This window comes from Lynx canadensis, chromosome B2 (assembly GCF_007474595.2).
Source record: "Lynx canadensis isolate LIC74 chromosome B2, mLynCan4.pri.v2, whole genome shotgun sequence".
Classification (NCBI taxonomy): Eukaryota; Metazoa; Chordata; class Mammalia; order Carnivora; family Felidae; genus Lynx; species Lynx canadensis.
This window is the reverse complement of record NC_044307.1, coordinates 136537322-136553698: the sequence shown is the minus strand read 5'-3', so window position 1 is coordinate 136553698 and position 16377 is coordinate 136537322. Positions and strand designations below refer to the sequence as shown.

General features: G+C 44.3%; 1 protein-coding gene across 1 annotated transcript in view; it reads right to left on the bottom strand.

Annotated features, from left to right (window-relative positions):
* Nucleotides 1-16377, bottom strand: part of MTHFD1L (methylenetetrahydrofolate dehydrogenase (NADP+ dependent) 1 like) — a 57858-nt gene that overhangs the window by 13124 nt on the left and 28357 nt on the right. The window contains exons 8-11 of the mRNA XM_030316590.1: nucleotides 13939-14050; nucleotides 6290-6381; nucleotides 4430-4527; nucleotides 1650-1823 (exon numbers count right to left, since the gene is read on the bottom strand). Of these exons, the coding sequence (XP_030172450.1) occupies nucleotides 1650-1823; nucleotides 4430-4527; nucleotides 6290-6381; nucleotides 13939-14050 (476 nt within the window). The remainder of the gene's footprint in view (nucleotides 1-1649; nucleotides 1824-4429; nucleotides 4528-6289; nucleotides 6382-13938; nucleotides 14051-16377) is intronic.

Here is a 16377-nt window from a genome sequence, read left to right as displayed (position 1 = left end):
TGGGCAGGGAAGGGGTGGAGAGAGAGAGAGGGAGAGAGAGAATCGCAAGCAGTATCTGCACTGTTCGTGCAGAGCCTGACACGGGGCCTGAACCCACAAACCGTGAGATCACGACCTGAGCCAAAGTCAAGAGTCGGGCACTTAACCGACTGAGCTGCCCAGGTGCCCCTCTTAATTTGCAGTTTTAAAATACTCAGTTTAAAGCCCGTAGGGAGTTTTCCTAAGGAGAGCACCGGACAAATGCACAAATATGCACGCCCAAGGCTGTTCCTTTTAGCACTGTTCACAATGGCCAAAAATGGGAGGCAATGTAAGTGCCCATCAACAGAGAGCCGGTTAAATAAATTGTGGAACGTCTCTACGGCATTTTCAAATCATTTTCTGGCCTCGATTTACTTGAAGAATAAGAAACATGCTGAAGTGTCAGCCACCGAGCCACCCCGGGCTGCACAGTGTTGGGAAGATGCATGAAATGGAATCCACCCTCATCCGAGGCATTTTTACTGCCCCTCCCCCCCCCGTGGAATGTTCTGCACTCATGCAAAATGGTAATAGCTCTGTACCGTCTTGCATGGAGTGAGCTAGGCACGCAACACGTCGCTGACGAATCAGGCTGCTTACAGGACAGCACGTGTCAGCTGATGTCATTTATGAGAGACTGTGGGTCAAGATGGTCTCACATGTTAACAGCCCTTTCCTCTGGCTGATGGGATTTGGGATGCGATAGTTTCTTGTTTATGCTTTTTGGTATTTTGGAAAAGTTTAACGAGCATGCGTGACTTGTAATAACCAGAAAAAGGAATAAGCTGCTTACGTTAATAATAAAATATGTGAAAATGAAGTTCACCAAGAGTGAAGTCCAGTGGTCGGAAATGTCTCTGCCTGTTAATGAACAGGTTTTTGTGCCTTAAGGCTTGGCCTATGTATCATTAATAAGTCACTGCAATGAAATTTCAAGACAACAAAGGAATTTATGTGGTCTCTTGATGTTCCCTCAGGTCACATTGAAAAAATATTTGAAATCCCTTGTTTTCTATCATTTTTCAGCTAGTGAGTGTATTTCTTTTTTCAAAAAGAGGGAAAATAAACACCCCTTCACATAAAACTATGCATTTGTCTTTTATAAAATGACCAACACAAATGAAAACGGCCCTATATTAATTTTGCAATGCAGGAAAAGAGAACTAATGAACTTTTACAATACAAATACATAAATAGTAAGGATATTAACAAGAAAATAATAGCTTGCACAATTATCTGTACATTTTCCATTAAAATGTTATTTCTGAGTAGAACATAAAGACCCCGACGCAGTTCAAGATACTTTACCTTTAAATCTTACTTTGACTTTTATCATGAAAAACTACATGAAAAACCCAAGGATGATCAAAACGCAATATGAGGAACAAAAAACAAAAGGCTGGATTAGAAACGCATTACACTTTCTATTTTGTGGAGCAGACTGAATTGTTTTGCACTGAAAATGAAAACTTACCTCGTGTCAAATGAAGGAATGCCAAGCGAAATGGACACACACGTCAAGTTTGAGAAGAGGACGGATTTGAGGGGGTGTGATGACAGATACAAATAGGGAAGCGAGTTTTAGAAACATGCCGTCTTGGTAAAATAGATTTTAAAAGTAGCCTTACCCAGCTACTAAAACGTATTTTCCATCTGCTTGATCCTTTAACCTTTCCAGCAGGGACAAACGTACTTTGGCTTTGCTTCTGCCATAGACTTCAATTTCATCTGCAAGCAATCCTATCTCCTTGGCAAGGACATCCACGGCTTTTGGAGTCTGTGCTCTTGAAATCTCAAGATCACTAGTGGGGGGAAAACACAGAAAAGGCGAGAGTCTCCTCAGGTTAGGTGGTCACCACTGGAGGGAAAACAGCCAAACGCCACGCCAAGGATTCAATCAAAGCGACTGCCTTGTGGTCCTCTCTCCCCAGCGGCATTAAACACAACTGCTAATAGCTAACGTGCGTGAGAAAATGTACATTTCCTTGGAGAAGCAACTTTTCAAAACTCACGAAGATCCTAGAATTCTGCCCAGGTACAAAGATAACCCCTGTACTCTGGGAATAAAGAAGTGTGAATTACAGTAAGTCCAAAGGCTTCCTTTACGCACGAATCCTTTGTACAGTGAAGTGCTTTCTGTGGACCATCATTGCGTCCATCACCCGTGAAGAGACGGGTTATCGCATAATGCTCTTGCTGGGCTCGCCCCACGTGTCTCTTGGCTATTCAAAAACGTGGAAATGCTATTTTGTTTTATCTGGGTCCATACTCTCTCTCTCTTTTTCCTACTGCAAGTCCAAAATTGTATTTCAAAGTATTTTATTAATTGCATAACCGTCAGTAAAAGGACCTGGTGCTTGAAACTCAACTTCAGACACAGGACATTTTAGGACCTCCGAGTGTCACTGGGCAAATAATTTACCCTATTCTACCAGCAGGATGAGAGCACGGCTGTTCACCTTACCGGAATGCTAGAAGAGGAGCACGTGCTGGACTTCTCAGAGAGTCTTTTGGGGCTCCCGAGCTCAGCGATTTGTTCTAATGGGGGTTCGGGCCATCTGTCGGCCAGACTGACCATCTGTTTGAGAGTCAGACGTGGCTGGCAAAAGACAGGCTTGGGAGACCATGCCTGAGACTCAGTGGGTCATAAGGGTTGACACGTAGAAGACAGCAGCGCCCTCACTCACCCTGGAGCTCTTCTTCTGGAGGCAAAGCCGTGTCCTCCAGGCAGCCCCCCCGCTCTGACTTTTCTTTCCCTTGCTCCCGCTAACGATGGACTCTAAGCCCTCACGTTACTCTATATTCCCCTCCACGACCCCACGGAAGACTGACGTCGGGGCAACAGGTAAACAGTAAACCCACGTCCAATCTAGACCTCTCTGAAGTGCACTACAGCAGCTCGGAGAGGGACAGGGGGCCTCCGCCCACGCACAGGCTGAGCTCTGTGCTTCCAGACAAGTGCCCCTGCCCCCGCATTTCCCTTTCCAGCCTCCCCCCGCCCCCACGTCTTTTTGCCTTCCTGTCTACCCCTTTTTTTTTCTTTTTCTCTCCTCCCCAAATCTCCGAAACTGAAGAGCCCGCTCTTGGAAAACCTCCAGTTTTCTCCTCGCTAGCTGAAGAACGACAGTGACATCGTTCTGATTTGAGGGTAATACATAAATTACTCAGCCTGCCTTTCTTTCCCCTTTAGAAGGGACCTTTAGAAGCCAGATTTGGTTCAGCGATTAAAACACTTCTTCCCCTGAGTGGAATTTATTTCGATTTATGCCAAGACTCTGGTACACATTTTGGCAGTCTACCTGAATTGTGTTTAGCTCTCTGCAACTAGAACGTATTCACTTACTTTTAAAAATCAGCGTCCTTTAACAACACAAGTAACTTCAAAAAATAAAATATTTCATGAAATAGATTGCACCACTACAGGGGTGGCATTACAGAGAGTAACGTTCCCTGGAATTTATGGACCGACGAACATAGAAAGCGACTGGGATGTTCAGTCTATTTCGGGGGTGAAAACACAGCCCGATGGGTATAAAAGAATCATCAGCGTTCAGCTGTGGTCCAAGGACACAGATCAAATCTACAAACCAAGTGGTCATCAAATGAAAACGGAGCCGACTCCCGAAGGTTCTATCTCCTGACGTGTTGTTTTCCAGTGGCCCCGCGCACACCCTGGATGAAGAGGGTGGGGCCTGTTCACCGCGGCGGGAGCAGCGGGGGACCCGCGATGAGGCTGGAGAACGCACCTCCCTGGCTCTGCTATCTAATGAATTATTCCTGCGGTACAGTATGTATTTCTAAATTTATGCAGGGAATATATAGCTTACGCTTCATTAAATGCTACGCGGAAGGAAACATCCATCTGGAGTATCACACAATACCCGATCAGCTGGTAGATATCGCTGTGTGCTGAGGAAAGCGGAACTCACTTCCCACATAGAATAGTGTTTCGTTTGGTCGGTCATTTACCCTCAGAGCAGATACCTACGTGGCCCTGAAGACCAAGCTGACAGATGAGCTGGGCATTCCTGACACTGAAAAGCATATTCCAAATATTGTGCTACCGTATCTGGTCAAATCTAAGGCACCAGTACGTTACAGACCACTAAGAAGAAAAAAGAATGCCATTTAAGACAGGACACATTATCCACACAGTAAGGGGCATCCTGACTTCGGACAGGAAGAAATGTACATCCTAGAGTTGACAGAATACGGGAAACACGTTCGTTATTATTATTTAATTTTTAGGACTTAAGCAACCGAAAAAACAGGGCAGCACTGTAATTAGAGAAAATTGTCCACTGTCAAAGCCATAACAACACCTCGAGCCCCCAGCCCGGTGGAGAACTTTGGGCTATCTGAGGCACTTTGGTGACCAGAGATCGGTACAACGAAATCCCACGAATACCTCGGGACGGGGGAGAGAGGCTGGAGTTTTAGGCAGTGAAGTCTCCACCTTGCGTGCTGCTGTTCCCGTAGCCATCTCCTTCCACTGCTGACCATGTTCTTCATGGGACAGAAAGGAAAGCATGTTATAAAAGTAAAGGCTGCCAGGCTACGACTCTAAACTATGAAACGACTGTTCAGGGGTGTCATGTCATAAGAAGGACCACAAAGTTGCACAATAACCCACGTGAATATCAGGAACAAGTTTATTCACACGTAGTTAGGGTTGCAGGTTTTGTCAGAAAAGGAAAAGGTGAGCTACATGTACTTTCAAAATAGGTTAAGGGGTGCCTGGGCGGCTCAGTCGGTTAAGCATCCGACTTCGGCTCAGGTCATGATGTCATAGCTTGTGAGTTCGAGCCCCGCATCGGGCTCTGTGCTGACAGGTGGGAGCCTGGAGCCTGCTTCCGATTCTGTACCTCCCTCTCTCTCTGCCCCTCCCCCACTCGTGCTTTCTCTTTCTCAAAAATAAATGAAACATTAAAAAATTAAAAAAAAAAGAAAATAGGTTAAGTATTCACTAAAGATATCAAGTACTTGAATACATTAGAGAGTGGGTTCTCCACCTCAGTTAGAAAAGAAAAATGAGGGAAATAGGAGAACGCATGGCGGATCAGCTTGGATGCCCAGCTTCCAAAATCTGCAACACCATGTCAAGTATAATCCTTTCAGAGTTGACATAACCGAACAAGAACGCTGAATTGTTAAATGGTGATACACACAGAGAGACAGAGAAATAAAATCTAGCTTAGGTCGAAAACCAACACGTAATCCTTATAAGACAGTATCGTATCCCATTTGAAAGTAAAGTTTTATTTTTGGAGGGCGCCTGGGTGGCTCAGTCGGTTAAGCATCCAACTTCAGCTCAGGTCATGGTCTCAGGGTTTGTGGGTTCGAGCCCCGCACTGAGAGTGCAAAGCCTGCCTGGGATTCTCTCTCTCTCTCTGCCCCTCCCCTACTCTCTCTCTCAAAATAAACTTTAAAAAATATTTTTCTTTTTTCTTTTTTAAAGGGAGGTTAGTTTATATTTTAGTGAGCTCTATTTTTAGTTTTTTAAATTCATTTTTAGTGAGTTCAAGCCCCAAGTTGGGCTTGAACTCAGGACCTGAAGATCACGAGTCACATGCTCTACCAACTGAGCTAGCTAGGAGGCTTCTAGAAAGAGGAAAGAAAAAGGGAAAAGTGGTGCTTGACTCTGATGGCGAAGTCATACCACCTCCTGCGGCTTCCTCCTTGCCTTCCCCTGTGGCTCACCCATCCTGGTGGATGTTAGCTGCCACCTCATGAGCTGCTCTCCTGAGAAGTCTGCCTGGTGAGGGACTGAGGCATCTTGCCAAGAGCCAGTGAGAAATTAGATACCACACGCCAACAGCCACGCGAGTGAGCCATCTTGGAAGCAGAGCCTCCGGCCCCGGTCAAGCCTTCGGATGACCTCCTGATTTCCACGGCACAGGAGACCCTGAGCGAGAACCACGAGGCCCGCTCTCAAATCTGACCCCCAAACACTGGGAGTTAATAAACGTTTCTTGTTTCAAGCTGCTAAATTTGGGGGATAATGTATTCCACAGCAATAGATCACTAACAGCAGACCCTGAGTTGAGTCTCCGTCCCACACGTGTCACGTAACCAGGGGCAAGTTGTTCCAAGCTTCCATTTCCTCATCCATCAAACGGGAATGACACTCTCTCACAGGATTATGGTAAGAATTAAATGTCATTATGTGTGCAAGGTGTTTAACGCTGTGTCTGCTCAACAGAAAACACTTGCAAGACGTTAACAGCTGCTAATCAAAACTCCAAACCCACAGCCGTGCCAAACAAACCTGAATCCGCAGAGCCGCAGCAAGGAGACTCACATCATCCTCTGCAATGAGACCATTAAAATGAACCCCAAGAGAACCACATCCAAGCCTCCCTATAAAAAATTTTGAGGAGAAAAAAAAAGACATTCAGGATATTGTCGTTTACAACCAATTGCTTCTAGTAAAAAGCCAGCACGTTGAGCGGTATTCTCATATTCAACCAAGGAACTTATTAGGATGTCTCGGCATAGCTCCAGGTAGGTCACCAGTCCCTGGCGCAGCCTGGGGGCCCTTGACTGGGCCACACAGAGTTAGACTGGACGAAAATCTTGCTTCTACCTCCAGCCAGCAACTGTGACGCTGGGCCTGGTAATTAATGTGGGTAGTGGCAACCCCACAGAACTCAGAATCGAATGTGAAAGGGCATGTCAAAGTGCCGGGCAGATAAGAAAAGCAATTTCCTTCAGGTATACAAGGTATAAAAAGGGGGACTAAAATAAATAGCATAATCTCAACCAAAGTGCTGTGTGAAAGATCAGGCTTCCTTTGAGAACTTTAGGAATCCCTGTCACGAAAGCGAAATATTTTCCACAGAAACTGCGAAAATGTATTTTCGGATATTAATTTTAGGGGTCACCTGGTTTCCAGAAGAGAGGGGTATTTGTACCAATTCTGCTTTCCCTTCCTTAGCTGGCGCTTATAAAGGTTATGAGAAGTTAAGCACATATGTAAAATACTTCAGTCTATATCCTCCCTTAGAGAAAAGAAACATTTCTAATAGCAACTTGGTTGAATTAAGAACCGATTTTCCTCTATTTTGGACCGCTCTACTTTTCAATTATCCATTTTGCTGACAGTACTTTGCAAGAGCACAAAACACTTAAGACTAAGCGTTTTGTGATGATCTACAGTCAAATGTATTAAGGGTGTTGGAAAATCCTATCCCTCCGGTACTGTTTAGAGTTTAGTAACACTTCACAGTTTTATAAATTGTATTTAGGCAAAAGCCAAGAGTCTAGAGAATGAGATTTGTTGTTCTGTTTGAACCACTAGAGATCTGATCTAAAGATCCTGTCCAACCATTATGGAAAAGAAAGATATTTCCCGCATTTTTATCTCTATCTTTAAATGACAAGGAAAAAAGAAAAAAAAAAAAAAACAACCTACACTCCAGGAGCTGAGTTTATTTATTAAATAAACTGAGCATCAATTTATTAATGCAAATTCCCAGAAAAGAATCACAAATACCCACACAAGTGAGGAATATTTCACCTACGGTGTTACACAGTGAATAATTCTGCCCATAATCTTAGGCGCTGCCTTGCATAAAATAGAAGGTGGCTAAAATCAAAAAAGATTTTAAAGCACAACACAAGACGTGCCTACACATATATTTTAAACATTGGAAGGATTTACAGGAACCGATAGTTTTCTGTCTGAACAAAGTTACCTGAAATTCAATAATGCTTTTAGTATACTGTTTTCTTTTTCTTCTACTAAATTCCACCCTGTAAAATTATGTTTCATGTTCCCTTGGTGGGAAAATGTAAAATGGTGACCTCAAGGTGACCGGATCAGAAGTTAGTGTCACTTTCTTCTGTGCACTCTTCTGTATTTCACAAACTGTCTATCACGAACACTGTATTGCTTCTATAGTTCGAATCAATGTAATCTTAAAACTTAGTTAAACGTTCTGAATCCAGAGAATTCGAAGCAATGAATATGGTAACTCAGTGAATCAGGAACACATTATCAACACATTTTGTGGCTAAGGAGAACTGAGAAAAGAAATCATTACCTCATCCCTCTGCCTGTGTAGACGCAGGGCTCCACCCAGAGGCTGTCTACACTCCGCCTGCCAAGGCTGTCTGCACTCAGCCCGCGAATCCAGCGGGGGTCCCAAGGGTCCCGTCCCAAACCAAATGGGTCTTTTCACTTCCCACTAAATACTCCCCATAGCTCATGGTTCTTCCAAGGACAGGTCAATGAATCACGTTAAAAGATGGCCTTTCATTTATAATTTTTTCTTGCTAACCAAACTTTCTACAACATGAAAATTTAAGGCTAATGTGTCATAATGCTTTCCCTGGAAATCAGAACAGAACTTTCCGTGACAGGAGCTGCCCTGAGACCACCCTGGGAATTCTGCCAGAATAAATGAGATGGGAGGGACAAGGCAAATTCTTCCTTGGTCTCCGTGCCCTCTCTGCTATATGGAAACTTTTCCGTTTTTCTGCAGTCTGGCCCACGGCACCCTTCTTATCACAAAAGCACTATATGAACCCATAGACTGAAATCTCAAATATTTTCTCATCCTCTGGGAAAACGAGTAACTCAAAAAAACTTCATGTGAAGTTTTGGAAATAAGAAAAGCTAAAGAAAATTACATATTAGTGCAGATAACACTTTCAAAATCTCTGGTGATAGTTTTAAGTTCAATATATTAATCATATTGGATAACAGTAAAATGCGATAAATGAGCTCTTAATATAATTTTTGGATCAATGTTCTCAAGAGATGAACTCACAGTTTACAACATCTGAATTCCAGGGGCGCCTGGGTGGCTCGGCCAGTGAAGTGTCCAAATCTCGATTTCAGCTCAGGTCATGATCTCACAGTGAGATTGTACCCCGTATCAAGCTCTGTGCTGAGCTTGGAGACTGCTTAAGATCCTCTCTTTTCCCTCTGTCCCTTCCTGCTCTCGTGTGCATACTCTCTCTCTCTCTCTCTCTCTCTCTCTCAAAAAAAAAAAAAAAAAAAAAAAAAAAAGCCCAAAACAAAAAGCATCTGAATTCACTACCAAATAACGTTTTACTATTTTAACAGAATATATGAATCTTCAAAAAAAATGGAGTATTATTAAGATATGCATATCAAGGGGTGCCTGGGTGGCTCAGTTGGTTAAGCATCCGACTTCCGCTCAGGTCATGATCTCGCGGTCCGTGAGTTAGAGCCCCGCGTCAGGCTCTTTTCTGACAGCTCAGAGCCTGGAGCCTGTTTCAGATTCTGTGTCTCCCTTTCTCTCTGACCCTCCCCCGTTCATGCTGTCTCTCCCTGTCTCAAAAATAAACGTTAAAAAAAAATTAAAAAAAAAATGATATGCGTTTCAACTGATAGAAACAACCCTTTTGATATCGCTGAAACCAAAGCAGGAAGGAATTAACAGAGAGTTGTATATTCTAATCAGCTTGAGACTTTTTCAGAAGTAAGAACGTTAAATGTGTCATACTGAGAAGCAGTTAAAATTTGAAATGAAAACCTAGCAAAAACATATAGGTCCAAATCTTCCAGAATTTCCCAGGAAAAAATTTAAGGGAAACCGGTAATAGATTATCATGGATTTTAGAATAATTGGAGTTCAAAATTCATAAGCAAGTATCTTTACTTGCAATGAGATAATGATTAAATTACAAGTATGTCTCATTTCTCTAAAGCTACTGCCTTGCATTCTCAGAATCTCACTGGGAAGAATCCTTCCTTGGGCTTGATTTTCAAATACAGACTTACATTTTGCAAATAAGAAGTCTGAAAGCTACTTTGTGTGCTACAGGTATGAGGACAATGAAGTGGAGGGACATGGGAGGGGGGCCACTCATTGGCAGCTTCCAAGAAAGAGGTGCTGTGAGGTGAGAGCTCATTTATTCCTCTCAACAGCCTTGCTCCCATCTTACTCACAAGGAAACTGAAGATCAGAGAGCTTCACTTATTTGCCCAAAGCCACACAGCTTGTAAATATGAGGCAATTAAGAGAAAATCAAAACAAAAATTTAAAAAAATGCTTCTTCTCTTTGAGTGAGATCAATCTGACCCAGATCCCATGCTTTTCTCCTTACGTTAATTACACTGTGTCCCTTCGGGGCCATAAGAGAGGTGGCTCGAGGTCCTCCAGGACCAGGTCCCCCAGGTCATTAGCATGAACCTGAGATGCAGCCCGGGGTTCCACCACCACTCCACACCAAATACACTTACGTTCACTTAAAATGATGCTGGCAAGGGCGCCTGGGTGGCTCAGGTCATCGTCTCACAAGTTTGTGAGTCGGAGCCCCGCCTCGGGTGAACACGAGCCCCGCTTTGGGTAAGCCCTGCTTCTCTCCCTCCCTCTCTTGGCCCCTGGCTCAACTTGCACCCTCTCTCCCTCAAAATAAACAGATGGATGGATGGACGGATGGACGGATAGATAGACAGACAGATAGAATGATGCTGTCAAGTACTCTGACCTACATTGCTGTTTGGATTCTGTTCTCCGGGCACGAGACAGAAGACCAGCTTCTCTTTTGTCCCATTTGGCACATCAGGGAATAATCTTAATATCAGGGTACGAAACGGTCTTGCTTAGGATGAATTCTGCTCTTTAGGAAGCAGAGCATTACAGCATCACAGCTTCTTTGATTTGAAATTTAATAATAACAAACGATTCTTACAGCTAGAAAACTGGATATAAACATGTACCTCTTGTAAATCTAAAAACTAGACTCACGCCACAGAAGAGTGAACAGATCGAACAAGTTGGGTGTAACTGTTTTCCAAGCACTGGGTCTGGGATGTCAGCCATCACGAAAATTTCTCCTGGGATTAGGTACTCAATACAATGCCTCTACAGAATTACCTCATTATAAATCACCACATCCCATCTATTTTTATGGAGGGGTGGGGGGGGGAGAACCCTGTACCATTAAGACGAGGATGAAAATTTCATCATAAAACCCTGCCTTCACCCAATCGCCAGTTTATTAAGAATTCTTTTGCTCTTAAAGGTGAATAAAAGCACCTCTCCTTTTAACACTGCTTTCAAAAGTCTCTTTAAGGTGACAGGGTTATGCAAAAAAGAGAGAAGAGCCTTTCTTCAATCTATGCATAGATTAAATTTTCAGACTGATCAAAGTTGGTAAAATTAAAATGGACTATCAGGAAATAGAATGCTATTATAAATAGTACTGACTGTAAAATGTTCATCTATTTAATCAGGAGAACATTTTTTCTCTTTGTCTTTGCCCTGCCAGCCCTGTTTTTGAATGGGAGGGTAGTTCAAGGAGATGTCTCTGTGTCTGCAACCAACTGAAAACTGCAATCAGAGTACAATTCTGGGACCAGGTTTATTCATTCGTTCAATGCTCATTTACTGAGCATATACTTGACTCAAAAATCAGGAAGAAAACTACTTGTACTGGACCAGATACATTTAAAATAAACTGCAGTCAGTCTGCATACAGTACCATTCAGTCAAAATATAATGCCCTGGTCTTTTTCCCCCCCCAAAGAGGATGGTTATGTTGAAATCTAATGTTTTTATGAATGCCTTTAAAAAAGTAAAGGTCCCCAAAAGAAACATATTAAAAAATACGGCACAATTTCACTAAAAAAAAAATACATATATATATACACGTATATGCATATATGTATATATATATGCATATATATAGTCACCTTCACATAATCATAGAGCTCAAAGGGATTCCAAGAACATTGAAGTAGACTCTACCTCCAGCCAAGATTATACCAAAATTGTCCTAAACATGTAAACTCTAACTAAAAAAACCCCAAAAAACAGCAAGGAATTGTAACAGCCAAGCATTCATTTGAAAGAACATCAAGTCAGGGGCACCTGGGAGGCTCAGTTGGTTGAGCGTCCACCTCCGGCTCAGGTCATGATCTCCCAGTTTGGGGGTTCAAGCCCCGCATTGGGCTCTGTGCTGACAGTAAGAACCTGCTTGGGATTCTCGCTCTTTTCCTCCCTCTCTGCCCTTTCCCCACTCATGCTTTCTCTCTCTCTCAAAACAAATAAACTTTAAATAAATAAATAAATAAATAAATAAATAAATAAATAAATAAATAACAGAACAGCAAGTCCAAACTGACTTTCCTAATCTAAATTCTGAGCAGAGGAGCAAATCTGCTGTGCCCATCATTTATAGGTCAGGCATTGTTTTTTTTTCAGACGGGGAAAGAAATTTGTGGCCTGAAACTACATGTATTTCAAAGGAGTTGCTTAGTGCAAGCCTTCTGTTTGCGAAAAAGATCGACTAATCCTACAACCACATTATATTATGCCTCTAATTGCTTCATTCATCGTGTGCTCTTCATCTAAGAGCCAAGCACATGGGCATTCTGGGAAATCCCTGAGCTTCCTCCCTTGCACACTCCAACCCACCCCATCCCCCTTCAGCCCCAAAGAGCTTTTAATCTGACAGGTTAATTCTGGGGGGGGGGGGGGGGAGACACTTCCTAGAAGGGTGGGTCCATTATTTTTCTTTTTGAAGAAACAGTTATATGAATTTCAGTAACACTTTGAGGATCACGTTGTTTTCCTTCTATTACGTTGCAATCAAATTAAGGTTAGTGCATTTTTTGCGGAAAAGTGTAAAATGGTATCTCAAGGTGGCTGGACCACAAGTTGTGTGTGTGTGTGTGTGTGTGTGTTTGTGTATATATATATATATATATATATATATATATATATATATTACATATATCATTTGATACTATTCTCTGGGTCGTTCTCTTGTGGGGTGGTCTAGGTTTCAAGGTCTAGAACTCCCGTGTGGTCGGGGCAGAAAGAGGGTAGAGGCCTCCACCCACTTTGGCTCCAATTCTGACCATCTTTGGGGGAAAAACGCTGTGCTCCAGGCCTGCTTACCATAGACCTCGCCAACGCTGAAATCTGCACACATATGTTACTCAGGGACTTGAAAAAGTGGACGAGGTACGGTGCAAAACTTTCTTAGCCTCAGAGGGTCTTTCCGTGAATGAGAAAAAGGTATCCCTCTGGGCTTGCTCATACCAGCCGTTCGGCTGGATGACCTGGTGTGGACACAGCTTGAGATTCTCTGAAGGTGGGTCTGGTGTGGTCCAAGGCATTCCTGGATTCTATGGTGAAATACACCCTAAGACCATCTCTGTTTCTTTTTTATTTTAATGTTTTATTTATTTTTGAAAACGAGAGAGAGAGAGAGGGAGAGAGAGAGAAATGGAGACACGATCCAAAGCAGGCTCCGGGCCCCAAGCTGTCAGCACAGAGCCTGATGTGGGGCTCGAACCCACGGACCGCAAGATCATGACCTGAGCCGAAGTCAGACGCTGAGCCATCCGGGTGCCCCGGACCACCAGTTTCTGATGGTGACTTTCACACTGCTCTGAGGTGCCTCTGGGGCTCCCAGGAAGTGCCTGAGGGGTCACCGCAAGGGGAAATCAGGGAGACACAAGCACTGGTCTCCATTCTCATCCCTCCCAGCAACTGTTTTCAGCTGCTCTTACCTGTTGACCTTCATGTAAGATTTCTTTGGGAGAACGGATTCCACTTCGTTGTCAAAGACTAAAAACCACTATTTCTAGTTTATTTCACATGCATACACACGATCTACTTCAGGTCACTACTGCCTGGACTGCTCAGATGTAGAGGCCAGCAGGGGCATGTCTCTCCAGGGGCACGGGGGAGGGGGGCAGCTACTGCCCTTGGCCTCTCGGCTTCTCTTTGCCCGACAACACAGTTTCAGTATCACGTAACCCAACAGGCAGGCACATCAACAGTCGAAGTTTCCTCTCCTGTGTACGGATGTTGACGGTGACCAACCCTTCAGGGAACGTCCTCTCCTCTGAATAAGGTTACACGTTTCTCTCACACTCTTCCCTGTCTTCATCCGCGGCCCAACACCAAAGTTAAGACATTGACCCACCTGATAGGAAGTCATGGGAACAGTTGAGAACTGTAGTTCCTGGTTGTATCCAAGAAAGGGGAATGTCTTCTGGCTTGGGAGAGCCTACGACCGCGATATCAGCCTCGTGAAGCTGGAGAGAAACAGAAAAAACACCGCACGGGTTTTAACCTGTGGCAGAGACACAGGACTGGCGATGTGTGTCAATGGACTTCAACGCGATAGGGAACTGACACGCATGTGGAGGTCAGCGCCATGCCAGTTAACAGGGACAGAATCGCTTCACTAAGGTACGAACGCAGCACAGATCGGCACAGGGTGTGACCATCATATCCTACAAAGCAAAGGGGGTAGAAGTTCTTCCGGGCAGTCAGTTCGGCGTGAACGCTGTGCGCAATGTCATCGTCCACGTTTTCAGCACTACTGCAATACCAAGAAAAATGATGGGGCCGAGAAAACCATTCAATGGAAGCAGAGAGTGAAAGGTGCGCGGGGGGGTGGGGGGGGCACGTAGGGAAGCCTCTTGGAAGATCTGGCCAGTTCGGGGGGACTGCTGGCCTGTACAACTGCACACTCAAAATTAGACCCATATGGAACTTTTACTGGATCTACGGGAGGGTTGTCAAGAGCTCAAGAAAGAATCTCATTTTCCTTGAGGCTCTGCTTAGTCTCCTGTCAAACTGCTCTTTGCTTTCTTTCTTTCCTTTTTTTTTTTTTTTTTTTGAGAGAAAGGAAAGGAATTCAACTATTACTACTACATTCAACTATGATGAAACACATTCATCATATCCGTCCCGTCCGATTTTGATAACACGGTGCTGGAGTGACTTGTCTGGTGGGAAGGGGACACCTAGAAACAAGGGCAGCGACTGGCTCTGACCTCAACCCAAGAATGACCCCGTCCCCAACTAAACCGACGATCGCAAACTGGATTCCTAAGGAGGGTGCAAGGCCAGGGACAAATCTGAGGCCCTGGTGGGGGAAAAGAACTATGGCTACACGTGTCAGCGATGTGGGTTGGTGTTATACCCATTTAAGAGACAAGGAAATGGAGGTTCTGAGGGTGTGAGCACCTCTCTGGTATGTCCTGTTTCCCCCAGAGGAGCCAGTCTTGGACACTCAATGGGGGAGAAAGAGGACGCTGCAGCCCACTGCTCTCCCACACCGCTTTCCTTCCTTCATTGCTCTTTCCACAGGCTTCTGTGCCCTGCAAAGGACTGCAGACTCTTTAGAATCAGCCAGAGGAGGTCGAGATGAAACACAGAAACTGCCCCGTTGCCACTCTCACCACCCAAAGTCCCCGGAAATGAACGTGCTTCCATGCGCCCTCATCCATTCTCAGCATGGACAGGCTGATTGCTGAAGGGCTCGGGGACCCACCCAGCCAGCAGCTCAGCCTAAAAGTCTGCAACACAGTTTGGGCAAGAGGCTGCCTCGGCTAACGTCTCTTAGAAATCTCGGGACAAGAGATGGCAGCGAGGGGAGGAAAATCCAGGACAGTCCTCCTTGGTTTGTGAAGGAGAAAGCCAGGATCTAGAACAGCGCCAAGCTCCCTTGACAGAGGAGGGACACGGTAACAACTTAAATGGCATGTCTTTTCAAAGAGCCGATAAAGCCAACCTTTTTTTTTTTTTTTTAATTTTTTTTTCCAACGTTTATTTATTTTTGGGACAGAGAGAGACAGAGCATGAACGGGCGAGGGGCAGAGAGAGAGGGAGACACAGAATCGGAAATAGGCTCCAGGCTCTGAGCCATCAGCCCAGAGCCCGACACGGGGCTCGAAGTCACGGACCGTGAGATCGTGACCTGGCTGAAGTCGGACGCTTAACCGACTGCGCCACCCAGGCGCCTCGATAAAGCCAACCTTTAAAAGTGACATCCCGGGAACATCGGAGCAATCTGATCGTGCCAATCGGGGAAAGGGGGTTAACAGTCACACAGGGCTCACTGCTCTTCAGTACGAACTTCATTGAGGTCCAGGAAGAAGCCTGCACTGAAATCGTGTCCAAGTAAAATGACCAAATTAATCACATTAAAAAGAAAAGTCCCTACTAAAACAGCCATCATTTTCTTATGCTGCGGGGACACAACACTGTGAAACGGAACGAACTCTAGTGTGTTAATGTCACATGTTCTCCGTAGACAGATCTGAATGAAAAGCAGCTAGATTCTTGGCTGATGTTATGTTCAGGGGCAAAAAGTGTTCTTATGGAAAGGGGATTTTACTTGAATAAAAAAAATGCATTTCTTCATGTTCTTCTATCACTGCAGATACTCAACCACAGTAAAGCCCCCAGAGAAACTCAAATGCTTCATGCCTGTTGGAAATGACCAGCAGATAAGAAACGCCATTTTGCTACATTTCCGTGCACAATAGCAGCAAAAACAGAACATGTTAAAACTTCTATAAAAAGGAAGTTAATATATACGGGCTGAAACGTTCGTTTTGGAAAAAGCCAA